Source organism: Myotis lucifugus, unplaced genomic scaffold, assembly GCF_000147115.1.
Source record: "Myotis lucifugus unplaced genomic scaffold, Myoluc2.0 scaffold_90, whole genome shotgun sequence".
Classification (NCBI taxonomy): Eukaryota; Metazoa; Chordata; class Mammalia; order Chiroptera; family Vespertilionidae; genus Myotis; species Myotis lucifugus.
In genome coordinates, this window is record NW_005871138.1 from 591,963 (window position 1) to 618,286 (window position 26,324).

At 46.2% G+C, this 26,324-nt stretch overlaps 1 protein-coding gene across 3 annotated transcripts in view; it reads left to right on the forward strand.

The window, feature by feature from the left end:
• The window catches only part of EEFSEC (eukaryotic elongation factor, selenocysteine-tRNA specific), a 228,066-nt gene that overhangs the window by 103,009 nt on the left and 98,733 nt on the right, over positions 1-26,324 (forward strand). For 2 of the 3 annotated variants that reach the window (XM_006091304.3, XM_023756145.1), the window contains exons 3-4: positions 5,580-5,676; positions 8,044-8,208. In XM_006091304.3, coding sequence (XP_006091366.1) covers positions 5,580-5,676; positions 8,044-8,208 — 262 coding nt within the window. The remainder of the gene's footprint in view (positions 1-5,579; positions 5,677-8,043; positions 8,209-26,324) is intronic. The other variant, XM_006091305.3, reaches the window with a different exon arrangement.

Genomic DNA, 26,324 nt, shown 5'->3' on the forward strand with positions numbered 1-26,324 from the left:
AGAACAGCCTTGTCAGATCAGCCAGGCTTAGGGCCAAGGAGTCCCATCTATCAGGCCTTTGCTGCTTTCAAGTGGGTATTATTAGATACAGAAGGCCCTTATCTCTCCCTTGCTTTCACACTGGGAATTCACTCCTTTCTGCTGAGCAGGGGAAGAGGGATTGTGGGAAGGAGGGCACCTGCTTCTACGTGGGAGGGTGTGTACTTGAATACTTTGGAGAAGGCAGGGCTTTGGAAAACCCCTGGCATTGGCCTACCAAGCCTGAATAATAGACTTTTCACCTGCTAGGTAAGCTCATGTCCTGTGGGCTTCAGTTTCCTCATCATAAAATGGGCCAACAATAACTATGTCTTCCTTCTTCAGCAATCAGTATAGTGCTTGGCACGTGGCAGGTGCTCAGTAAGTGTTCATTGAATGACTATTGGGCATGAGAGGGCTTTATAAAGTGAACATTACTGTTATTGAGACCCTTTGGGAAAATGTGAAGAAAGGAAACTCCATCTGGAATGGGATTGTTGCTGAATTCTCTCACCCTCTGTCAGATTCTAGCTTGTTTTTTTCAAATAAGACTTACCATTCTAATGGTAGCTTCTCTATCAGTGGAGGTGAAGGGGGACAGGCTATAATCCCACCTGGGAATCTGTGTAGGCCAGATTCTATCACGGGCTGGCTTCACAGGTCCCTACCCCTAATGGGCCTCACTTTTCTCATCTGTATAGTAAGAGGCTACATAGTCTCTATGGTCTTTTCTAGTGTTGACACAGTCTATGATTTGCAATGAATAATTTCATAAAGGGCTTAGGAAACTTCTACTGTTTTCCTAAACCACATCATAGTTTAGAAAACACTTTTGGATCCCTTATGCTTTTCATCCTCATGGCAACCCTGGAAGAGGCCAGGGCAATGTGCCCATCTTACAGATGAGGAACTGAAGCGGAGGTGTCTTCAAGGGGCTGTAATTTGAGATTGCACCACACATTTTGGTTATACAGATATATCAGTTTGTTCTCAAATGTAATCGTGCATAAAAATCACCTGGAATGGAAGTGGGGGATTGCTTGTACCAATGTAGATTCCTGGGCACTTAGAGATTCTAAATTGGCAGGGCTGGGAGGGCCCATCGTTAGCAAGTACTCAGGTGACTCCTGTCACATTCTAGATAGCCTCCAGCATCAGCCTGTTTCTTTTCATAATCCCTGTTTCTTTTCATAATCCCTCTTAGGACTGCTTTCACTGGGCCCCACAGATTTTGTTTTTTTGTTTTGTTTGCATTTTCATTTCTTCCTTTATGTCATTGTTAACCCATTCATTGTTAGTAACATGTTATTTAGCCTCCATGTGTTTGTGTATTTTTTACTGTACTTGTTTGTGTATTTTTTACTGTACTTGTAATTGATTTCTAATTTTATACCATTGTGGTTGGAGAAGATGCTTGATATAATTTAAAACTTTTAAGTTTATTGAGACTTGTTTTGTGTCCTAACATGTGGTCTGTCCTGGAAAATGTTCCATGTGCACTTGAAAATAATGTATATTCTGTTGCTTTGTGGTAAAATGCTCTGAAAGTATCAATTAAATCCATCTGGTCTAGCTGTCATTTAAGGCCACTTTTTTCCTTGTTGATTTTCTGTTTGGAACATCTATCAATTAATGTCAATGGGGTGTTAAGTCCCCTATTATGACTGCATTACTGTTGCTCTCACCTTTTATGTCCATCAAGATTTACTTTATATATTTAGGTGCTCCTGTGCTGGATACATGAATGTTAACAAGGGTTATATTCTTTTGTTGGATTATTCCATTTATCATCATATAATGTCATTTTTTGTCTTTTATTATAGTCATTGTTTTAAAGTCTATTTTGTCTCATATAAGTATTGCTGCCCAAGCTTTTATTTTGTTTCCATGTGCATGAAATATCTTTTTTCATCTCTTTACTTATAGTCTGTGTGTGTCTTTTGTTATGAGGTAGGTCTCTTTTAGAAAGCATATGTTTTTGGTTTCCTATCCATTCAGCTACCTATGTGGATAGGAAAGTGTTTTTTTCATCTTTACTGAGATATTTATTTATGTTCATTGACATAAATGATTATGTAAATTTAAGACAAGGTGTTGATTATAAATATATTATGACATGATTACCACTATTGTGTTAGATAACACCTCCATCATATCACATAATTACCATTTCTTTTTGTGGTGAGATCATTTAAAATTTACTGTCATTACATGTAGATTTATTTGTTTTTTATTTTTAATCTCATCAAGGATATGTGGTTTTTAAAATTGATTTTAGAGAGAGAAACATAGAAGTGAGAGAAAAACATTGATAGGTTGCTTCCCGTACACACCCTTGTATCCCTCCTTAATGTTTTCTTTTTTATTTTCAGGAGTGTTTAATATTAATAAAGATATTGTTATCAATTAACCTTTTACCTACCATTTTTACTACAGATAAGTCTTTAGCATTTATTGTATGTCTTTCCACTTTAGTTGCTTTTTTTTTGACATGCAGAAGCTTCTAATTTTTATGTAGTCAAACTTTTTATTGTTTTTCTCTGTGACTTATCTTTGAAAGCATTTAAAATTACTCTTGCATAAGCATTTATGAATGTTAACAGAAATCAAAATAGGAGATAAAAATGTACCCACAATCTTCCCAGCACATCAAATTAAAGTGTTTGTCCCTAGAATTCTTGTCAGTCTTTTCCACATGTACATAATTTGAGGTGGTTGTTATCACTACTTTGACACTGTTCTTGTGTTCTAGGCTTGCTTTCTTTATTTTCCACTAAATGTTATCATCTGACAATATCCTTGATGCATCTTTCTTTCAGACTCCCTCTGCGCTTCCTCTTGCTTTTTAAACATTTTCTATTTCTTTATTTCTGTTTTAGCCAAGGACATCTGCTTAGAGCCCACTGGGGCTCTTTTGGCCCTTCCTCCTTCACAAATCTCAAGTGATTTGGCTGCTGCCAAGGAGATTCTTATAAGGTGTGCATTCCATACTGGCTATGTGTCTGACTAGCTGTTTGGTCTTGGACAATTTACTTCATCTCTCTGAGTTAATATTTCTTCTGTAAAATGGGAACTGATAAGATCAGCCTCATAATATTTATTATGAGGGGGTATTTGACATGGAGCCTGGTACATAGTAGGCACTTCATACTACTATGTATAATAGATGTAACATGTGGAGCAACTACTGTGTGTTTGACACTGTACTAGGAATTTCCATGAAAATCAGTCAGATCAAGGGGTAGGTTTTGTGTCTGGCTTGACTGGTGAGTAAAATAAGGTATTAACAAATATTGGCTTTTAAAAATTCTATTCCAAACCTAAAAGGTATACTGTTTATGTCATTTCTGTGATTTGACAAAGGTTAGCCTACATGCACATTCAGTATGTTTGGGCCTGGCTCACCCCATTGTGTGCCAAGAGGAGTCTGGAGGACATGTGGGGCACTGGGAACAGGGGAAGCAGTTGAATGTGCTCCAGGTCAGCTCCTGCCTGCACACTCTGAGCTGTGGGTCTGGGCTCAGGGCTCTTCTTCAGATCTTGGGTTGGAGTCCTTTGTGCTTCTAGAACCCAGACATCAGTCTTGTTCTAAAACCCAAGGCAGGTGAGGCCTCTTGTATCCCAGGGGCGACTGAACTATCCTGCTGCTGCCAGAAGTCAGGGTGCCCCAGTATGTAGTATGTTCAGGAAATCAGCAAGGCCAGCTTATCCTGAGCCTGGAAAAGGGTCAAACACCCAACTCCACATGCTTCTATGTTTTATTTCAGTACATTGTCCTGCAACAGAAGATTCTTTCTGATATAATGGCAAATAAACCAAGATATGAAAGTGTGTACATACTATAACCACATCTATATTATAAAAGGCCAGTGGCTGTAATGCTAGAACGCCAGAACGACCAAACGACTGGTCACCAGGAGGTGCATGGAGCACCTCTCGGTTCCTCCCCAGCAGCCCACAGGCTCCGATCCGGTGGGCGGGCGGGACGGCAGGTGGGTGGGCGTGGTGAGGCGGGTGCGGCAAGGCAGTGCAGGTGGGCGGGTGGGTGGGGCGTGAGCATGGCGGACAGATGGGTGTGCGCGCGTGTGTGGGGCTGCGTGATTTCACGAGCTGGGCCTCTAATATGAAAAATATAATCTCTTGGCAATGTGTTGAAAACCAAGGCTGGAAGAAAGCACACCACAATAATGGGTTATGGGTTGTATATTTTCCCTTTCCAATGGAAAAGATAAATAAATGTCATCTTAAAGAAAAGGGTGTCTCTGGGAAGGTCCTGTGAGGACTGGCCTCTATTAGACTGGGATGGTGGAGGTGTACTCCCAGGTGCATCTTTAGGGACTTTTGGTCACCAGTATTTCCTGAGTCTCTGCAGGAGGCTAGCAGGTATTTATTGGTCTTCTTTAAGGGGTCTTTCAGTCAGAGGCCTGGGAGCCAGGATTTATTGCTGCCTTCTCAGGGAGGGTTCTGAAAATGGAAGTTAAAACCCAGGAGCACACTTTTATTTATTGATTTTTTTATTGTTTTGTGTGTTGGGCCATTGTCCCGGCCTTGCCAGCCAGCCAGCCACCCGCCCAGATTATTAGGAAAGAGAGGGAATAGGGTCGACCTACTATGTGACCTCTAACCACAAGCATTTGGCGGGGGGGGGGGGGGGGGGCTTCCTGGAGGTCCCCCAGGAAGGCCCCCCAGCAATATCTGAGTCTGGAGAAAGGGGGGCCAGAGCGTGAGGCTTCCTGTACCTCCCCTCTAAGCACTATCCCTATACAAAAAGCTCCCGCGAGAAGGAACCAGACTCTTTTCCCCACAGCCCTATCTCCAGGCCTCACCAATTAACTGGCACAATCAGTGTGAAATAAATAACATCAGGCCACCGGGCAGTCAAACCCAGGCTCCCTCCTTGTGCCAAAGAAAGCCCACCTTGGAGGCCTTGGGCTTGGCATTGAGCAACTCTGTGGTCTGAGGCCAGTCTCCTAACCCACGTGGCTGCAAACGCAGCCACCAAACAATGGCCACCTTAGCTCCTGCCCCCAGGGGCTGGCTGGAGAACAGGAGATGGTCCATGCAAGTATGGGACCTTGAGCTCGCCAAGCTGTGCCATGGCTTCCTGGGACCAGCCCGTGGGCACCAGGGTTCCCATTTCTGAGGTTTGGGGAAAAGCTCATTGGCCGTCACACGCCCATGAGTAAGTGGTGCCCCACAGGCAGCTGAAACCACTGCGTACTTCCCCTCCATCGTGAATCCAGGAGCACACTTTTAAATTGTGTTGTTCAATATAAGACATTTCCCGTTGGGGACTCCATTTCCTCATCTGCCCACTGTCTTCATGCCATCTATGTGCTCAGAAATGGAGTCAGAGCTAATTATCACTAAACAAATAAAAACTAAGACCACATGATAAGGTGGGGTACGGTGGCACTCTCTTTTTAGGTGCTTCTGAAAGGAGGAAAGGAGAGAATACCCATAGGGCTTCATGGTCTGTTCTACCAGGTGCTTCACAGATGTGTTCTGTGTCCATGCTGATGATATCTGTAACTATGGTGGGACTTGTTTTTCTATTCCAGGTTCCGAGGTGCACCAATTATACCTGTGGCGGCCAAGCCTGGGGGACCAGAGGCCCCCGAAACAGAAGCTCCACAGGGCATCTCAGAGCTCATTGAGGTATTGTCAGCTTGAATCAGGTTGGTCTCTGTCCCCAGTTCTGCTCAGGCAGGTTCCTTTGTGTCCTGCTCAGCCTGAGAGAGACAGAGAAGCATCACCCTCCGCCCCCGTCTCCTGTCCCCCAAAAGGATTCTGGGGTGGTTCCTTTAAACTCCCCCCCCCCCCGCCCCAAAAGCTTAATGCAACCTCCCTCAGAAAGTTAATCCCAAACAGAACTGAGGGCCTCCACCCTTCTAAGCCTTTCTTTTTCCTTTCTCTTGTCAAATACCTCCACTCAGACAAAGCAGATCCTCTCAGTCTGGAACTCTGGGGCTATGCCATCTGTTCCAGTCCTTCAAATTGTACCAGGTCCTCCACTATGTCTAACCTGGACTAGTGGGCTGGGGGCCAGTGAGCCAGGGAGAAGGAGATGGGCCCAGCAGCAGGGACAGTACAGCTTAGGTCCTGTGGCCTCTACCAAAACACTGGAGGCTTTATCTTCTGAAGCCCAGGGCCCAAGGCTCAGGCTGTTCCTCCAGGCTGGGTAGTAGTAGACAGAGGGAAGGAGCATAGCCATTCACAGCCTGGCCAGGGCAGTCAGCAGGCAGGGTGGAGGGGGAGAGGGAGGGTATGGTGATGCTTCTATGGAAATGACAATGAGACTAGGGACTGTAGTGTCCCTCTGCTGGGCACTTGGGGCAGCTCAGAGGGTCACAGTGCTGGCCCCACCACCTGCTCTCTCTGTGACCTTAGGCCCATGACCTGCTCTCTCTTGCCTCAGTTCCCTCACTTATAAAGTAGAGGAGAATATAGCACCACTTCCCTTGTGGAGTTGCTGTGAAGGTTAAACGAGTTAATGTGTATAATGTGCTCAGAACCGTGCTATATCAGTTTACTGTGATGGTGAGATATGATTATCACATACCAAACACTGTACTAAGATCTCTACATGCAAGCTCATTAACATTCACAGTGACCCTGGGAGGCTTAAATTATCCCCATATTACCTCAGAGAGGTTAAGTAACTTGCCCAAGGTCTCATAGCAGGTATGTGGTGGAGCTGGGATTCAAACTCAGGTCAGTTGTGGGGTGGGCTTTGGGGTCTGCCTGGGTCCACAGAGCCAAGATCAGGTGTGACTGTGTGCCACCACTGTTTCTGCGATTACACGGTGCTGATCTTGCTGAAGTAGCAAAACCAATATTTTCTGGGTAAGGCTTTTGTTACTTTTTCACCAGCTCTAGAGAGTACTGGTCTGGGAGCGTGGGACAGTTGTGTTTGTTAAAGCAAAATCCACAAAAATACTGTCTGTATATTCCTTTAAGAAGCCTCTGCATACATCTCGGGCCAAGCCTGTTTTGAAATCTCTAGTCTTTTTTCAAAAGAATTGTTATCACAGGATTAAGAGTTTAGAACATTTACTACCAAATACTTTTTGATAGGAAGTAGCAAAATAAAAGGAATAATGTGGTCTTAGTTTTTATTTGTTTAGTGGTAATTAGCTCTGACACCATCTCTGAGCACATAGATGGCATGAAGACAGTGGGCAGGTTAAGGTTGAAACTGTGGAAAGAGTCCACAGAGAAGGAAAAGCAGAACCACAAACTGAGGGACAGCACTGGCCCTTTGCAGGGGGTGCTTGGAGAAGTGGCCTTCACCCCTCCTGTCCTAACAAACTCAGGCAATCGCCTCTGGGAACAGCCCTGCTCTCCCCCAATCCTTCCGTTTCCCTTATTCACTTGTCCTTCTCTCAGGTGAGAGGCCAGCTGCTGGTGACACTTGGAAGTACTCACAGCCCTGGGAGGGGAGACAAATAAACAGATTATCACAATAGCATTTAACTGGTGATGCGGAGGAGAAATGCAGTCAGACAAAAAGGGTAGCAAAGCCTTTCCAGAGGTGTTGTTGCCCATTTGCCCTCCTAGAGAGTAAGGGTAAGGCTAAACAGGGTAGTGAACTTTGGGGCCTGCCAGTGGCTGGTGTCTGTGAAAAGGGCAAGTGGTGGGAGCCTAGGCCTCAGCAATACCTAGGCCCTAGATGATGACAAATCTTAAATTCTGCAGGCATCAGGTGGATGGAAAAGCATGTGAGGCCAGGGAGCAATGTGACCAAAGGTGTCCTGTGGCAGGTTCCCCCTGCTGCAGTGTGGGTGAGGGCCTGGGTGCCTGGCCTGTTAGGAGACTGTTGGAGTAATCCCAGTGGGAGAGCATAGATGAGGCTTCTCCAAGTGCCCTTTGCCTTTGCACCGAGGGAAGGCACGGAGAGCATGGCAGAAGTTTGGAGTGCAGTCAGGAAGTTGCCCATTTCTGATCTGGGCTGGTCTGCCCTCCTCTGCCCTGTCCCATCCAGTCCTTTCCTGACAGAGTGTGGCACAAGCATCTCTTTTCTAGCTCCTGACGTCCCAGATTTCCATCCCAACGAGAGATCCCTCGGGACCATTCCTCATGTCTGTGGACCACTGTTTCTCCATCAAAGGCCAGGGCACTGTGATGACAGGAACCATCCTCTCAGGCTCCATCAGCCTCGGCGACAGTGTGGAGATTCCTGCCCTCAAGGTCAGTCTTACCTTGTCCTTTCTTTTGCCCTCATTCTCTAGTGGCAAAGGAGAGGAATGGTCCCTTTATCCTCAGCTGGGTCTGCTTCCTGAGACTGGCCAGCAGGCGCTGCTCTCTCCTCTATCTCCTTTCATGCCTTGCCTGGATTCTAGAACTACCACTCCCCTATTTCTTATAACAGCACCCATTTTTTGAGATCCATGATGTGCCGCAATGAGCCTCCCAAGGTTCTTCCTTTATTGCTATCCTTTATATCCGTTATAGATAATGAAACTGAGGCTCCAGAAGGTGCATTAGGCTCAGGACCATGTGGTCAGCAAGTGAGGTGCCAGGTGTAAACCTCCTTTCTGCAAGCTTTCTGTGTCAGGGTGGCAAGACAAATTAAACACAATTAGAATCTTGTGTTGCTCAGTCATACAGTCTGGAAGACATCCAGATGAGTTTCACACTCCCAGTGACCGCCGGCAGATGCCATGTCATCCCTCTGGAGACCTGTGAGAAGGATGGACAGCTCTGCGTCTTCCCAGCTCCTCCACCTTCTGGGAATTTCTGGCTGGCTCTCATTTAAAAGATGTCCAGTAGCCTTGATGTTTCCCTTCTTCATTGGGCTTTTCTTATGGCTTTAGTTTAGAGGAAAAACTTTCAGCCTCCCTCACTGCCCTTTCCTTCCCTTCAGGGGGAATGAAGGCGGGAAACAAGGCTAGTTAGAACTAGAAAGACCGTACCAGGAATTCAGGGTCCAGGGCAGTTCTCTGGTTCTAGAAGAATCCAGAGTACAGGAAAGTGATGGCATGCACTTGGCCCTGTATGTACAACCAGGGACAATGCCAGCTGCTGAAGTACTCACAGACCTAGGCAAATGAATTCATTTTGCATGCTAACTGAGAATTCTCCCTGGAGGGCTGTGTTAATATGGCTCACTAGCTGTATTAGGGTCCACCAGAGAAACACAACCAAAAGTATGTGTATGTATCTATGTACACAGAAAGAGGGATGTATTTTAAGGAATTGGCTCCCAAAATTGTGAGGCCTGGCAAGTCCAAAATCCATAGGATGAACCAGTAAGATGGAGACCCAGGGAAGAGTTGCAATTTGAGTCTGAAGGCTGGTGGAATTTCCTCTTCTTCTAGGGATGTCAGTCTTTTTCTATTCAAGCCTTCACCTGATTGGATTGGGTTCACCCTCACTGTGGAAGGTCATCTACTTTACTTAGTCTAGCCAATTAAATGTTAATCTCAACACAGAAACATCCGGGATAATACTTGACCAAATATCTGGGTACACTGGCACAGCCAGGTTGACATAAAATTCATTATCATATTGGGGCAAGAAGGGCCATGATTGCAGTATCTACCCTGAGCAAGGGGAGGGCAAGGGAACACATGTGCCTTATGTTGGCCATTCCTGATCTAGGGCAGCCAGAGAGGTTATAGGAAAGGGCATTTCAGGGGTGAGGGGAATGGCCAGGGCTTTTTCAGTAAAGGAAATTTCAGGTTTAAATCTCCCTGTTCTACTCATTTTATGGTGGTGTGACTGTTGCTTCCTCCTACAGAAGCAGGGGTGGGTAACAAGGAAGAGTTTCCTGATCAGGGAGGACCAACTAAAGAAGAGCTTTTATAGGCCTGAGGCTGGCCAGGGCTCCCTGGCATGTCAACAAGAGTTGGAGGGTGAGGCCCTGTCCTTCTGAATCCTGGGGCCTTCCCTGGCACTGTGGGTCATCATTCCCTCCTCCACTGGCTGTTGTGGATCCTCTTGTGAAGACCGTTAGCCTTTGATGAAATCAAATCCATGTTGTGCAGGGACTAAAAGTATAATTCTTAAAAAATAAAGCACAAAATTATGAAAATAAACTAAACTTAATATTTAACAAAGTTAAGATTATAATAGTAACTGTGTTAATTCTTAGCAGGAACAGAGAATAAATCAAATGCTAAATTTCTTTCCATTCCTTGTGCTCCCTTAGGCATACTCCTTTGGACCACCTTAATCTAATATTCCTCTGCCCTGGGAGAAGACATTTCTGCAGCCTGGGAGGGCAGCTGGGAGTAGGAAGGAGGTGTCAGAAGATGGCTCTGTGGGAGACAGACTTTGAATTGAGAGTATCTGAGGCTCTAGAGCAGGGGTGGGGAACATCCGGCCCACGGGCCATATAATGCCCGAGAAATCATTTGGTCTGGCTCTGCCAAGGCAACCACAAGTGGGACTCAAAATTCAATAAATCTAGGAGCTTTTTTCATAGCAACATAAATTTATATTAAGTGAATTATATTAAGCGAATGATGTTATAAATATCCAAATGGCCCTTGGCAGAAAAAAGGTTCCCCATCTGTGCTCTAGAGGGAGGAAAAGGTTTGTGATGACAGGATCAGGAGCTGTAATGCTAGGACTACGGGTATGGGGGAGGGCTGAGACAGAGTTAGTCGGCCATGTTAAGTAGACAGCAATGTTTGAGTGGGGACACGTTCTGAGGTCTTCGGCTACCCTTCTTGTCCTTATAAAGATGGAACTTGCCTTTCGGGTATGTGGAAGGTGCTTGGCAAACATAAATTTAAAGCTCTCCTTGCTTTTGTGTACCTATTTTCCCACAGCCTACTTTTCAACCCTCTTGGTATCAATGTCTGTATGATTTTCTGATTTACTAGTCAAAGAAAACAGGACTGTAGCATTGAACTTGGATATTTGGCTGAGGAGTTTTCCAAGCAAAATATGGAGGTTGCAGTCTGTTTCTCTTTTGCTGCTTATAGTAAATGTGAGAGGAAGGAAATGTTTTGAAGAACGAACTGTTAGTAAAAAGGAACCAGCACTTGATTTGGGAGGGTCTTGGCATGTCCAGATTGCAAAGGATGCTACAGGTAGGAAATTCTCTTTGAGAAAGCTTGCTCTGGTGAAAGACCCAGGGCAAGACTGGACAGCCTTTGCTGATGAGATGAGGTGTGCGACTCAAGGATCTAATCAAAAATCTCACCAGAAGCCAGGAAGAGAGGTGGGCTTACCCTGAAAGGATCTGCAGAGAACCCTTTGGTTTAATGGCATAGGTCCCCTTGATATACATGAGAGACCCACAAGGTTTTTGAGAATGTTATTAGCAAAAACACTGCCAGCCTGGACTGAAAGGAACAGAGGCCTGAAGAAATGAAGGGAAAAAAGCAGTTGGACTTTTGGTATTCTACATGAAGGAAATGGACTTATAGAACTACTCAGCTACAAATACATGTTATCCTTCAAGAAAAGGAAGAATGATTCCAAAGGCAGAGCTGTGGATGTAAAGTTAGAGGCCAGAGAGGCAGGCCTATAAGCAGGGGCCCATGGAGTCTCTGTGGGTCCAGAGAGCAGAGGAGCAAGCCACAGAGGGCTGTTTTCAGACCTGGAAACCTAATGGGATCTGCCTTGCTGGATTTCAAACTTGCTTGGGGCCAGTGACCTCCCATTTTCTTCGTATGCCTGAATTTTAAAAGCAGATAATTCATTTTCTAGTTTCACAGGTCCACAGATGGATCATATAGTATCATCCATGCCTAATTAGGTGACTTAGATGATGAGTTTTTTGAGCTAATGATTAGGATGAGATTTTGGATTTAGAGTTAATGCTATAATGGAGCGAGAATTTAGGGATGTTGGGATGGGATAAAAGTATTATGTACATGCGATGGGTGTTAAGTTTTTGGGGATCAGAGGGTGGACTACAGTGGGCTGAGTTGTGGCCCACAAAAGATGTGTCCACTCAAAACCTAAGAATATGATCTTATTTGGAGTAAGTCTTTGCAGATGTGATTAATGTAAGGATCTCAAGATGAGATCATCTTGATTAGGGTGGGCTCTTTATCCAACGATGAGTGTCCAATGACCCAGAGATTCAAAGAGAAGATCATTGAAGTTGGAGGTCAAGACTGGACTTATGCAGCCCTAAGCCAAGGAACACCAGTGATTGCCACAGCCACCAGAAGCTAGGAGAGAGGTATGTATGGAAGGCATTCTCTCTTAGAGACTCTACATACAAGGAACCAGCCCTGTTGACACATTAATGCTGGATTTCTAGCCATCAAAAGTGCAAGAGAATAAATTTCTGTTGTTTAAGCTACCAAGTTTATGGTAATTTGTTATGGCAGCCCTAGGAAACTAATATAGATTTTGGATGGAAAGTACTGAAGTAAAAAAATAAATAAAAAGCCTTAAGTCCTTTATCTTGGGCAGGTCCCTGAATTCCTCTGCACTTTGACTTGCTGGTGAACAATCACAACCCCAGCTCACTGTTTAGGTTTGCTGTGAGGGTGACATGAGCTGAGTTCTCATTAGCACTAAAAGGCTTCACAAGTTAGTAGTAGAGTCAGAACCTTTGCATACTGATGGCCAGCTCTGCTCATTTCTTCCTTTCCTGTGATTCCCATCCGACAGGAGAATATCTAGGCTCAGGAGGGTTAAGCAGCTAGACAGCAGAGCCAGTGTTTGAAGTTATTTGTCCAGCTCCAAAGACCAGGCTCTGTCCACTTTACCTGCTGCTCCTGTAGCCCCAAGGAGACCATAGGGCCAGTGGTATTTTATCTCCTCTGGACAAGGACCCTCCAACCTCCTGAGCAGCTTTGTAAGTGACCCAGTGTGCCCTTCGGAGGCCTCTCCCTGGTCATGGAGCTCCTGAGGTCCTGACCTCTTCTCACCCCTGCCCTCCATGAACCAAATTGGCGACTAGTGCCTGTTGTGCACTGGGGACATTGCAGGGCAGGTCTTTAAACTGGATGGCCCTCCTCCCAAACCCAGTGACATCCCTGTCAGATTTCAGTAATTGACTTGGACATATCCGACCACTTGAACTCCCTCAGAGGCAGAGCACAGCCATTCCAAATAAATGGTTGCATTCCCCTCCTGGCCAGGGCTTTCCTGCCAGAGCTTGTCAGACCCTGGCCCCTATTTCTGCTGCCCATGTTTGTTCCCAGCTGGGGCCCATTAGCTGATTGAGGGAACAGGGGATAAAGGAGAAAAACCAGATTCCATTTAGACCTCAGAATGGTGTAAACCCCAGACATCCTGAGATTCACCAGCCTCTCAGGCTTTTTGGCTCCCTCGGTCCTCAGCCTGGGAAATCCCTCTGGTAAGATTTGTTGTTGGGATTTAGGCTAGTGATCTTTCCAGTGATGACTGGCTATCAGTGTTGTAACATCCAAAACTCAGAGCCACAGACCATGAAGAAAGAGAGAGCAAGGAGAAATTGAAAGAGGTGTGGGAGCTCAGAGGGACCACAGGCAAGTTATTCAGCTTCTCTGTGTTTCACTAATTCCTTAGAACTTAGAGACCCCTATGTGTTGGCCAATGTCTGGGGCCTCTGAAAGAGGGATGGAGGGGTGTGGTGCCCCCTTGGGATGATGGACAGCAAGTCCCTAGCATATAGGAGGCTGATACTCTTGTCGTATTGCCATTCAATATGACTCATGTGGAATTTCTATTTGGGGTTCTAGATCTAGTAAGGCAGGGTTCTTTCCTGGCTGTAAGTAAATAGTTCTTCTCAGGGTTCCTCAGTGAGTTATTGAAATGGAAACATGCTTCTGTATAGCCCTCTGGTCCACTGACTCCACCTGTTTTTCCTCAACCTACTCTTTGAACTTCTTGGTATCAATGGCTGTATGATTTTCTGATTTACTAGTCAGGGAAAGCAGAACTTGTAAGCAATGAACTTGGATATTTGGCTGAGGAGGGCCTTGCCATCAGGCTCTTTTCCTCCTATCCCGGGAGCACCGCTTGCATCCAGCCTCCCCTGGCTCACACTGGGACCACTCCAGATCCTGTTCCTTTCCCTGCCTTGTGCACCAGCCGCCCTAACCCAGCCTCAATTTGCTGGTGGGTCACCTTCATCTACAGGATAAAATCTAAAGTGATTTGTGTGATTTGGTCTTGCTTTTGTCACCTCTCCAGCCTCTTTCTTAATTCCAAAGCCACACAAGATCACTCCTGCTCAGTGGATTAGTCAGGACTCTGGTCGCAAGTGATAGAACTCCAACTTAGACTGGCTTTAACATGATAGGGGGTGCACTGGCTCAGTTACTGAGAGGCCAGGGTTGGGAGGGCACTGGTGCCTCCCTCCAGATGTTTTTAGTACAGGCCGCTCTTTGTGGTCTTGTCCCCACAGCACTGGCTTCCCATTTCTTTCCCATCAAGTCCAGGGTATAGTGGGCTATATCCTAGTGGTTAGCTACCCAGAGAATTGACCCAATCAGTGGGGTTGCTCTTCCTCTGCTAATGACTGGTTACACAGTTCTGGCCAGCGTGAGAGGGAGGTGAGCAAAAAGAGGCCAGAGGAAAGGGGAAAATGACTCGAAAGCAGTGCCTGAGCTCTGATGGACTTGCTTTTGGGACAGAAGTTATGTTTCCTTACTGTTCAATCAGGCTTGTCTACTCCTTGGGATAGAAGGAAAAGGCTTCTTTTCCCACGGGTTATAAGCACAGTTATGGAATGGGATGTCCTTGGCCTGGTGGACCAGGAGCTCATCCCTGTGGCCAGGACAAGTGCCACACTCCTACTGGGCCAGACTGGTTACATGACTTATCGTGGAGCTGGGGCCGGGGTTGGGAGGAAAGGTTCCCAGAGGAAGATGGGGTGCTATCACTAGAGAATAGATGCTGGGCAGGCAAAACTGAGCTATCCATGCGCTTTGTGGTTTCGTGTGTCCATGTCTCAGTAGCCAGGGGCCCTGGTCACAGGGGCTGAGCTTAAGTCCCTCCCCATCACTTACTTGCTGGGGCAGTTTCTTCACCTCCTAGAGCCTGTTTTTGGGTGAACTACTCATGAAGATTTGAGGACATTCACATAATATGCTTGCAATGGGGCCTGCACATGAGCACTGCTGTCGTTATCATTTTTATTACCACATGTCACTCTGAATCTTGTCTTTTCCCCATTTACTGTGCCTTTTTACTTGGCCCACAGAATGCAGTGAGTGAGGGGTGTGGTGGCCTAAGCCCAGCATGCCCTGCATCCCCGAGCACCAGGGCTTTGTGAGACCTTTGCCTCTCCCTCGCTGCTCTGCTGGCTTAGGGATTTGAATTACCTCAGCAGCCAAGCTGTAATATCCTGTTGTCTCCTTAACAAGGTCTAGCAAAGGAAGAACAGGTGATAAACAAGGAGAGAGATTGATGTCAGAGCAGGCAGGGAAGCCAGGATGATGTGCTGCTGTCAAAGACATGAGTTTGGTATCCTGAAGATGTAGCAGGCTGCAGCAAGCTGCCTCTATGCAGGCCTTTCCCTATGGAATTCCTCCAACTTGTCCTTAGCTCTCAATCCCAAATGAGTAGTGTGCCCTTTGACATCAGTCCCTAAGAATCTGCCGCAGTTTCCGCTTCCAGAGACCTGTTTCTCTTTTGTTCTTTGTGTGTGTGTGTCTTTATTTCTGAGAATGGTTTTTTATGCTGACATGCCTATCCACAGAGATTGTGTTGATATGCTGATACTCACAGCCCAGGCTGAGTTGCTGTTGGCTGGATGAAGCAGGCTGCATGTCCAGCCTAGCTGGGGTCTAGTATTCTCTCAGTTTAGTGTCAGATGGCTTTTAGAAGTGTAAGCGTGGAAACGTAGAGGGCTATTGGCATTGCACACGGAAGGATGGCTTGTTGGATATGTGCCAAATAGTGCCGTGTGCTGGGCTCTAGTATTAGACCTTCTCAGGTTCTCATCCTGTGCTTTCAACAACTCTGTGGGAGCTCTGCTGTCCCACATTTTTATCTTTATTTTATTTTTTCCTCATAACCATTTATCCCCCCATACCCTCTACCATCTCCACTCACTGAACTCTGCCCCGCACCACTACACTGATGTCCGTGTCCATGAGTTCTATCTATTTTTTCTTCTTTTTTTGCTCAATCCCGCCAACACACCCACCCATCCAGAGTTGTCTGCCTATTCTCTATGATTCTGTCTATATTTTGCTTGTTAGTTCAGTTTGTTCATTAAATTCCACATATGAGTGAAATCATATGGTACTTGTCTTTCTCTGACTGGCTTATTTCACTTAATGTTCTCCAGATCCACCCATGCTGTTGCAAAGGGTGAATTTTTCTTCCTTTTTATGGCTGCGTAGTATTCCATTGTGTAAACATACCATAGCTGTTTTATCCCCTCATCTATTTATGGAAACTTGGGCTTTGTTTGTTGTTCTTTGTTAAGTCCCTTTAAATGTAAAGTTAGATTGTTTATTTGAGCTTTTTCTTGTTTCTTGAGATAGTCCTGTAATGCTATGAATTTCCCTCTTAGGAGTGCTTTCCCTGTGTCCCACAGATTTTGGGTTGTTGTGTTCTCATTTTCATTAGTTTCAAGGTATCGTTTGATTTCTTTCTTCATCTCATTGTTAAGGCATTCATTGTTTAGTAAAAGGTTGTTTAGCCTCCATGTCTTTGTGTGTTTTCCAGTTTTCTTCTTGTGATTGATTTCAAGTCTCATAGCATTATGGTCAAAAGAAGATGCTTGATATGATTTCAGTCTTCCTAAATTTACTGAGACTTGTTTTGGTCCTAGCATGTGGTTTACCCTAGAAAATATTCCACGTGCACTTGAAAAGAATGTATATTCTTCTGCTTTGTGGTGAAATGCTATGAAGATATCAATTAAATCCATTTGATTTATTGATTTATTATGTCATTTAAGGACGTCTCCTTATTGATTTTCTGTCTGGAAGATCTATCCATTGATGTCAAGGGGGTGTTAAAATCCCCTACAAAGACTGTATTACTGACAGTCTCTCCCTTTATGTCCATCAAGATTTGCTTTACATATTTAGGTACTCCTGTGTTGGATTCATAAATATTTAAAAGGGTTATATCCTCTTGTTGGATTGCTTCCTTTATTATTATGTGGTGTCCTTCTTTGTTTCTTACTAAAGCCTTAGTTTTAAAGTCTATTTTGTCAGTTATAAATATTGCTACACCAGCTTTCTTTTCCTTTCCTTTTGCATGAAATATCTTTGTCCGCTCCTTTTAGTCTGTGTGTAGTCTATGTCGTTCTAAGGTGGGTCTCTTGAAGATAATATATATATATATATATAATCTTCTTTTCTTATCCATTGAGCTACTGTATGTCTTTTGATTGAGCTACTGTATGTCTTTTGATTGGAGCATTTAACCATTTGCATTTTTCCTTTTTTTCTTTTTCTTCTCCTTTTTTTCTTTTTCTTCTCCTTTTCTCCCTCCTCTTCCTCTTCCTCTTCCTCCTTCCCCTTTAATATTTCTTGTAATACTGGTTTGGTGGTAACAAACTCCTTTAGCTTTTTCTTGTCTGGGAAGCTCTTTATTTTTCCTTCAATTTTAAATGATAGCCTTGCTGGGAAAATAGCCTTGGTTGTTAGTCCTTGCTTTCATCACTTTGAATATTTTATGCCAATCTCTTCTGGCCTGAAATGTTTCTGTTGAGAAATCAGCTGATAGTCTTATGGGAGCTCCCTTGTAGGTAACTGACTGCCTTTCTCTTGCAGCTTTTAAGATTCTTCTTTGTCTTTAACTTTTGCCATTTTAATTATGAGGTGTCTTAGTGTAGGCCTCTTGGGTCCATCTTGTTTGATATTCTCTGCTTCCTGGGCTTGTATGTGTTTTTTTCTTCACCAGGTTAGGGAAGTTTTCGGACATTATTTCTTCAAATAGGTTCTTGATCTCTTGCTCTCTCTCTTCTTTTGGTAACCCTATAATGTGGATGTTGTTATGCTTCATGTTGTCCTAAAGGTTTCTTAAACTATCCTCATTTTTAAAAATTATTTTTTCATTTTGCTGCTCTGATTGGTGTTTTTTTCTACCTTGTCTTCTAAGTCGCTGATTCAATCCTGCGCTTCATTGCGTCTATTGTATATTCCTTCAGTGTAGCCTTCAATTCAGTATGGCATTTTTCATTTCTGACTTGTCATCTTTTATGGTTCCTATGTCATTTTTCATGCTATTGAGCATTCTTATAATTATTACTCTGAACTTTATATCTGATAAATTGCTTATCTCCATTTCAGTTAGCTCTTCTGGAAAATTCTGTTGTACTTTCATTTGGGGTCTGTTTCTTTGTCTCCCCATTTAGGCTGCCTGTTTGTGTTTGTTTCTGTGTGTTAGGTAGATGTGCTACAATTCCCATTCTTGATAAGGTGACCTTATGGAGTAGGTGACCTGTGACACCCAGTAGCTGTCTCCCTGATCACCTGAGCTGGGTGCTCTAAGAATGTTCCTTGTGTGTGTTATGTGAGCTCTCCTGTTGTAATTGTGTTTTCATTGCTATTGGCCCATTCATGCATAGGTTCAATCCTCAGGCTGGTTGACAGTGAGGCTCAATCCCCAACACAGTGTGCAGGCTGCTCTGCAGGTGATGATCACAAGAAGCGGAACTCACCTCAGCAGGGTTTGGTGCCTGCCAATATCACCCTGTGGATGTGCTGCTTGTGAAGCTTATTGGATTCTGCTCTGTTGTTGTCTGAAGCTGGCCACTGGGTATTTTGGTTCTGGGCCTCTTTGGAGGAACTCTGGTGCAGGCCAGTGTCAGAAGATGTCTGTGACTGATCCTGGACAACCTGTTTGGAGCTAGCAGTGATCAACAGCTTGTGGCTCCCTCTGCTGCGAAAAGGACCAAGCTGCACACCAAAGTTTGCTTTTACTAGCACTGGTCCCAGGGGTAGGTCAGCAAAAATCTCAAAACAACCAGAGATCCATCTTTGCCTGCAGAAGGTCTGTTTGGCTCAATCACTTAAAGAGCCTCAGACTATACTCCTCAGTAGGGCATAAGCTCCACAGGGTGGGGCTTGAGGGATTCCAATGGGTGGGGCCATTGCTTCCTCCCAGGCTGATGCTGCATGGAGGGGAATGCTCTGCCTGAGAAAGGAGGCTTTTGCAATATGGGGGGATGACTCAGTACAGGGATCCTCGTGGCTGACCTCTCAGCTCTCTCCCCAGGACCACCAACTCCAGACTGTCCTCACACAGCTCTAGTCCTCAGTGTCCTCCCTCTACAGGAGCCCAGGATAAGTGAGTGGCTGTGAACAAAATTTTGTGTGTTGGCCCTTTAAGAGGGTGTCTGCATTTCTAGCCATCTGTTCCTGTTGGACAGAAACCCCATTGCTCTTCACAGCCAGATGTTATGTGAGTGCCTTTCCTGGTCCTGGTGCTCTGATCTGGGGATCCTGGCTTTGGGTTTAAACCAGCGGTTCTCAATCTGTGGGTCGCGACCCCTTTGGGGGTCGAACGACCCTTTCACAGGGGTCGCCTAAGACCATCGGAAAACACATATATAATTACGTATTGTTTTTGTGATTAATCACTATGCTTTAATTATGTTCAATTTGTAACAATGAAATTGGGGGTCACCACAACATGAGGAACTGTATTAAAGGGTCGCCGCATTAGGAAGGTTGAGAACCACTGGTTTAAACCCTAAACTTCTCAGCTGATCTATCTCTCTGGAAATTTAGCTGCTGTCCGGGGGTGCCCAGCCAACCCTCTCACGCCTCCGTATCTCATACCAGTCTTGATGTGGCCTCCTTTGTAAGACCTTGGTTATAAGGCTTCTCTCCAGGTAGTCTTCAGTTGGCTATTCAGGATGATTTTTCTATATATCAGTTGGTTATTCAAGATGATTTTTCTATATATTCAGTTGTCTATTTGGATGATTTTTCTATATATTAGTTAGGTCCTGGCAGGAGGTAAGTGTAGCTTCCACCTAATCCACCAACATCTTATATCTCCTGTGCCACATTTTATAGGGCATAGAACAAACACAGGACAAAAATCTTCAAACTAATCAGCAGAGGACCCTGGATTCAAATTCTGGCAGCCAGAGACAGAGATGTATGCTCTTGACCCTGCCCCTAGCTCCCTGGGTCAGGAAGCCACTGAGCCTCTTGGCCCTGCTCCTCTGACATCAAATGAGGTCTTTGTGGAGATGATCCAGGGACCCTTGGACAAGAAGTCCCTGGAGCTGACTTTAGAGATACTGCTTCATTCTGCCTTATCCTTCTTCATGGCTTGGGAACTTCATTCAAGGAGATGGAAGTCCTGGGGCCCTTATGAGGGCAGTGGTCCCAGCAGAGGTCACAGCCAGCTTGTGCCAATAGGTGCCTGGACCTAGGATGGTAGGTCTGTCTCCAATCCAGAGGGGCCTTCACATAGTCCTCTGCAGAGATGACCTTGTCTCTCCTGGGCTAAGATTGGAGTGAGAGAGAAATGGCTACTACAATCCAAGAAATGTCTTCTGAGGAGAGGGTGACAGCAGGAGCAACTGTGGCCCCACTGCTGAGTAGAGCCATCTTCTAAGGGTATAATTCATCTGGGTGTATGTGCTGGGTGTTTGTTTCAAGCCTTGTGTCCATCATCTTGTGGGTAGGTAGAGTCCCATTTTGGCCCAGATTGATCTACAGCACTCCCAGCCCTTTTATGGAACTCTAGTGCCTGACACCACAAAAAAAACACTACCCCAGCCTGATCAGCTGCTTTCCCTGAGGGCAGGACCAGGCACTGCTCTTCTGCAGCTGCCTGAAGTCCTTGGTAGGCTAGATAGACATCTTAGGATCTAGCCTCTCCCCTGCCCACTCTGACGCCTAAGTGAAGGCCCCCTTCAAACCCCCACTGCTCAGATGTTCCCTGCCCTTTATAGTGAGGAGCAGTCTAGCATGGAGGTGAAGAACAGGGCTTTGAGAGTCACTCTGCCTGCGTTTGTACCCCACATACCAGCCCTGTGACCTTTAGCACATTACTTAATCTCTCTGTATTTTAGCTTCCTCATCTGTAAAGTGGGGATACTAATACTACCTTCATTAGAGAGTTAGTGTGAGGATTAATGGGGTAAGCATCTTACAGTAGTGCCTAGGTCAGAGTTAGTGCTCAGTAATCATTTCCGTCCTTACCACAACATGAAGCCTAGTGCCCCTGGTGCCCTCCTCAGCACCCCTTCAGGAGGAGCCTGGGGGACAGGAGGTAAGCAGTCATGGAGGTGTGACCACATCTCCTATGAAAGTGTGGACCCTATAGAAACTGTGGCACCTTGCCGTCTCCCTGCAAGTCATGTGGAAACCCCTCCAGCGAATAAAAGCTTCTGTGAGAAAATAAATCAGCTTGTTTTTAGGAAGAGATAGTGATTTGATTAAAAATAACACATATGAGTGCTTGGGCATGGCCTAGCAGTCCCTATGGTCTGGGGTCCCAAGTGTGAATGCCCAGCTTTGTGACTGGACACTGACTACCAGGCCACCTTTATGGAGAAATAAGAGCAGTTCTCGCATGGCAGCAGTTCTCCTGAGGGCCTTAGGCAGTTGCTGTTCACCCCACAGTAGTCAAATAAGTCACGGGGAAGCTCTCACTCAGCCCCAGTGCAATTGGCACAAAGTTTGGAGCAGTGGGCTGAGATGAGTGTGGGCTTACTAAGACTTCTGGGGACGCTGTATTTTTCTCCATTGTGGGTTACAGCCAGCCTGGGGAGCATGGCATTGAGGAGAGTGGGAAGCTAGACTGAGAACTGCAGAACTTAGAATACTGTGGCGGGGTGGGGGTGGAGATACATGCCTGTCAGGAAATGGGAGCCCAGCCAGGGTCAAAGTTCCAGCTGAAGCAGCCTTGCTGCAGAAAATCGGAATATGCTCCGTCAGCATATTCGGGTTGTGCCCAAAGTGAGCATGGGTGCCTCTTGGCCCACGGAGTCGTGTTTGGTCTTGGCCTGTCTGAGGTCCATTGCCTTCTTTCTGCTTGGAAGACAGTTCTGGTTTGAACAGGAAGGGTGGCACACTGGCTCTGTGTGATCATGCAGGCTGCACCCCCCGCCCCCAAAGCCAGCCTTGCCTATAGCCTTTGCAGAGTGCTGTGGTGGGATCTGGGAAGAGGAGTGGTCAGAAGATCAACAAGAAGGCTGGCTTTGGGCAGTAGGAGAATGTTCTAAAGGCTGAGTCTAGAAGAGGAGTCTCCAGCTGGAGTCACATCCATGGTCACATCCTGTGTGGCTTGGGAGCACTCCTTGTCCTATTTGGGAGACACTGCTGCACCAGGAAATAGGCTTGAGAGAGCTCTTCCAGGGGTTGCCATGCCCTCTGTCACTCCCTCTTGCTGACTAGCTGTGTGTCCTGGAGCCCTGCTCATCTGCTCTGGGCCTGTAATCAGCTTGCCCCAGGTCCCTTCCTGGGCTCAGTTTCCAGGCTTGGTCCCTGCCTCTTGCCCAGTGATTGGAATAAATCCCTCATATTTATTCCAAGCCTGTACTCCTGGATTTCCTTTCCTTGATATTGGAATTCAGGGCCTAGCAGGATCTAATCCATTATTTTTTATACTCAGGGTGAGGGCGAACCATAGAGAATTATCTGGGATGCTCATTACAAATTCTTGGTCCCTGCCCATGTCCCTAAATCCCAGCCAGCAGGAACCAGGGAATTAATATTTGCACCAATCATTTTGAGGACATTCTTATTATCAGGTAATTTGGGGAAACCCTGGGCTGGGGTTTGGTCTCTGGAGTTGGGTAGGCCTAGTTCACATCCCTGATTTGCCATGTGCTCTGTAGCCCTGCTGTCCCCTCCCTGGGCCTCAGCTCCTCACCTGCACAGTGAGGAGGTGCTTTGCAGGGGATAGGAGGAGGTAAAGGCTTCACATAAAGTGGCCAGCATATTCATTCAGCCAGGTACTAGGTCAGGTTGTAGGGTAAAGGTCACATTTCTGTCCTTCCAGAATTTGCCTTCTGACAGTAGGGGTATCAGCAAACAAATGACCTGATTTCCCTTACGGTAAAGTGATTAAGAAAAACAGGGGCTTGGGGCTCTTTAGGTCAGGAAAACTCTCTTTGAGAAGTGATACTCCCTGGACAAGAAGGATCCTTACTGCCAGAGCTGTAGAGGAGAGCATGGGAGCATGCTGGCATGTGCAGCTGTGAGGGAGGGGCCAGGAGGGAGGGATAGGCAACAGCTTGGAGTGTCTAGGGCAGCCATGGGCAAACTACGGCCCGCGGGCCAGATCCGGCCAGTTTGAAATGAATAAAACTAAAAAAAAAAAAGGCCGTACCCTTTTATGTAATGATGTTTACTTTGAATTTATATTAGTTCACACAAACACTCCATCCATGCTTTTTTTCCGGCCCTCCGGTCCAGTTTAAGAACCCATTGTGGCCCTCGAGTCAAAAAGTTTGCCCACCCCTGGTCTAGGGGTTTGGAGGCCATGGCTAGTGTCTGGGTTTTGAACAGTCAGAGCTCAGCAAATGTGAGCTTCCTTTCCCTTCGCCTGAAGGATGCAGTGCGAGGCTGGCTGGGGTACCTCTCCCAGCCCCCGCCAGCTCCTCTGACTTGGCACCTGAGGGAGAGGCCAGCCAATCTGCAGCCTATGGTGAGCACTTGTTGCCCTGACATCCTTCTGGAGCTCTGCTGTGACCTTTTTGTTTATATTTTTCTTGTTAAAAGAAAATTGAGTGTTTCCTGAGTGTGCATAAAGCCAATGCACCACTTAAACTGAATATTTATAATTCTTTCCTTTAAGAAATAAAACAATAATAAAAATACCATAAACATTGTTTTAATTGTTCACAGGCTTCAACTTGTAATAATCATGGGGAAAGGGCAAGTGAGATGTCTTTTAAAATAAAGGCACTTGCCTGCTTTTGTTTGAAGTTTTGCTAAAATGCCTTATTGTAACATGTTCTTGTTTAAAAATAAATTCCAGCCATTCAAAGTTTTTTTGTGTGTGGTTTTTTTTTCTTTTCTAAAGTATTTAAATGAGATGGGGCAGGGGTAATTCAGAATCTGGCCAGCCTCTGTGGGACGGAGCTGTCTGTGACACAGTTGTAGGCTCTGCCTCCATCAGCCCTCACAGCCACCTCCCTGGCTTGCTGTTAGTGACCAGTGTTTGTGAAGACACAAACAGTGTAGATGAGGATGAGTCCCAGTCTACACAATTGCATCAGCCTGCCTGCCAGCCTCACTGCCTGGCATCCTCTTTCCCTGCACACTTGCACATGTGGAGTTAAGCCCTTTCCGGGCCAGAGTAGAGTTCTCTGAGAGCAGATAACCAAGGAAATTACTTAGGCTGAGGGTCAGAGCAGGCTTCTGGGTTCTGAAGGAGAAGGAGGTGAGCTGACATGTGGGTATAGAAAGTGTGTCAGGCAGAGAGAACAGCAGATACAAAGGTCCTGTGCTGGGAGATAGCTTAGAGAATTTGAAGACCTAAAAGAAAGGCATTTTGGCTGGAGACCAGAAATAGAGCTGGGGTGAGAGATGCTATGAGAGGTAGGTGGGAGACCACATAATTAATCCATTTTAATAATGCAGGTGGTTTGGAAGGATGCTATGGAATGGTGTATGTGGTCTGTGTGTGCATATGTATTTCTTTGTGTCTTGGAGAGGCAGATGGTATGGGGAATGGATTTGAGAGAGGGCGGAGTAACTTTCCAGGGCCCAGTTAAGAAGCTGAGGTAGTAGTCCTGGCAGATTGAGGTGCAATGCAGTGGGACTTGGGGGTCTTCAGGAGGTGGGGTTAACAAGGCTTGGTGATGGCGTTGACCTGGGGAAGGTGGAGGGGGAGGCATGTCCAACATGTCTCCCAGATCTCTAGCTGGAGTAGCAGGCTGGTGGCGGGGCCATTACAGTGAGGGGGAGCCCTGAAAGGTCTGGGGGTGAATGGAGGCAAAGGGGAGCATGGGTTGGATTTTAATAAGTTAGAGATATTTGAGGAGTATCCTGCTGGAGAGGAGCTCTAGATGGCAAACTGGTATTCGGGTTTGAATCTCAGAAGTTTGGGGGAAGACATGAGTTTTTGAGCTGTTGATGTATCCAGCCTTTGCAATTGGGGCCTCTGGCGAAGAAAGATAAGAGAACTTAAAAAGCAAACTTCAGCTGTTTCGTCTAAGGTTTACTTTTGATGCTTAAAGGCTCCCAAACCTCCTCTTGTTCTTGGCTTGGGAACCTTCCCAGTTCTGAAAGGTGAGGGTCCAAGTAGCTCAGACTCTGGCATTTTAGGAAAGGGGGGAGGATATTTCTGGGGATGTTTGTGTTCTTTAAGATCACAGACTCCTGGGCCGGCCTGGAGAGGAGCTGCCCTGCCTGCCCCCTGCCCGTGCCCGCGCTGGTCTGTGAAGCCTCTGTGAAGCTGTCGCTGCTGGGATGCAAATGGGGCCACTGGGCGGAAGGTCAGGAGTTTAAGAGCTTATTTTATTCAAGACAGGGGTAAGAGACAAGAGGGGAGTGAGCGGGTTTTATATGTGGATCCCGGTATTTTCCTTTGAGTTGGGGCGGAGAGTAGTTGGGGCAGGGAGGGAAGGCAGCTTGCCAGAGGGAATGTTGCCAAGCAGAGCTCTGCTAATGTGAACCAGACGCAGGGCCCATCTCCTGGCCGCTTAATGTAGTCCTTGCAGGCAGGGCAGAAAGGCAGCCTGGTCAGTGTGCCGCTTAACTCTTTGGGTTCTGGGCGCCAGCAGGCCTCCAACCTCAGCACATTGACGTTTGGGCCCAATGATTCTCTGTCCTGTGCATTGTAAGAGGTTTAGCAGCATCCCTGGCCTCTACCCACTAGATGACAGAAGAACACTTCCCAGTTGTGATGACCAAAACTGTCTCCAGGCATTCTAAATGTCCATGGTAGAGAACCAGGTGGCCTCACTAAGCTGCCTGGCCCTGTCCTAGGCTCTGCCTGGCCTGCACCCTTCAGGGGCTCTCCCTGGACTCACCACTTCTTCCGTGAGGCACTAAGCAGGGCTGAGTGTGTGGAAGACATTTTTCTCAGGAAGGAGGTGGCCATAGGGTCAGAGGGGAGGTGTTACTTGCCCAGGGTCGCATGACTAGTAGGAGACAGAGCTGGGATGTAAATTTGAGTTCCTAGGTTCAGAACTCATTGAGCACTGCCCCCCCCCCGCCCCCCAGGTACAGTCTGCTCGGGGACAGGGTACCCTCTGCCAGCATCAGTGTCTGGTTGAGAGTTTGGGTGATGAAATGTGCGTCTTTCTTGCTTCCTGGAGGACTGATTACTGAGTCTGTTTTCTCTGCCTGTCTCAAGTGCAGTAACCCAAGGAGATGAGCATGGGGTGTCCGCCGCAGTGTTGTTCATGCTTGAACAAATGGAGGACAAGCTCTGTGTGCAGTGCCAGGGGCTGGCTATATAAATTATAGCATCATTCAGCTGTTGAAAGGATGATGTAGATTGTAGGTGGAAGACTACCGCTA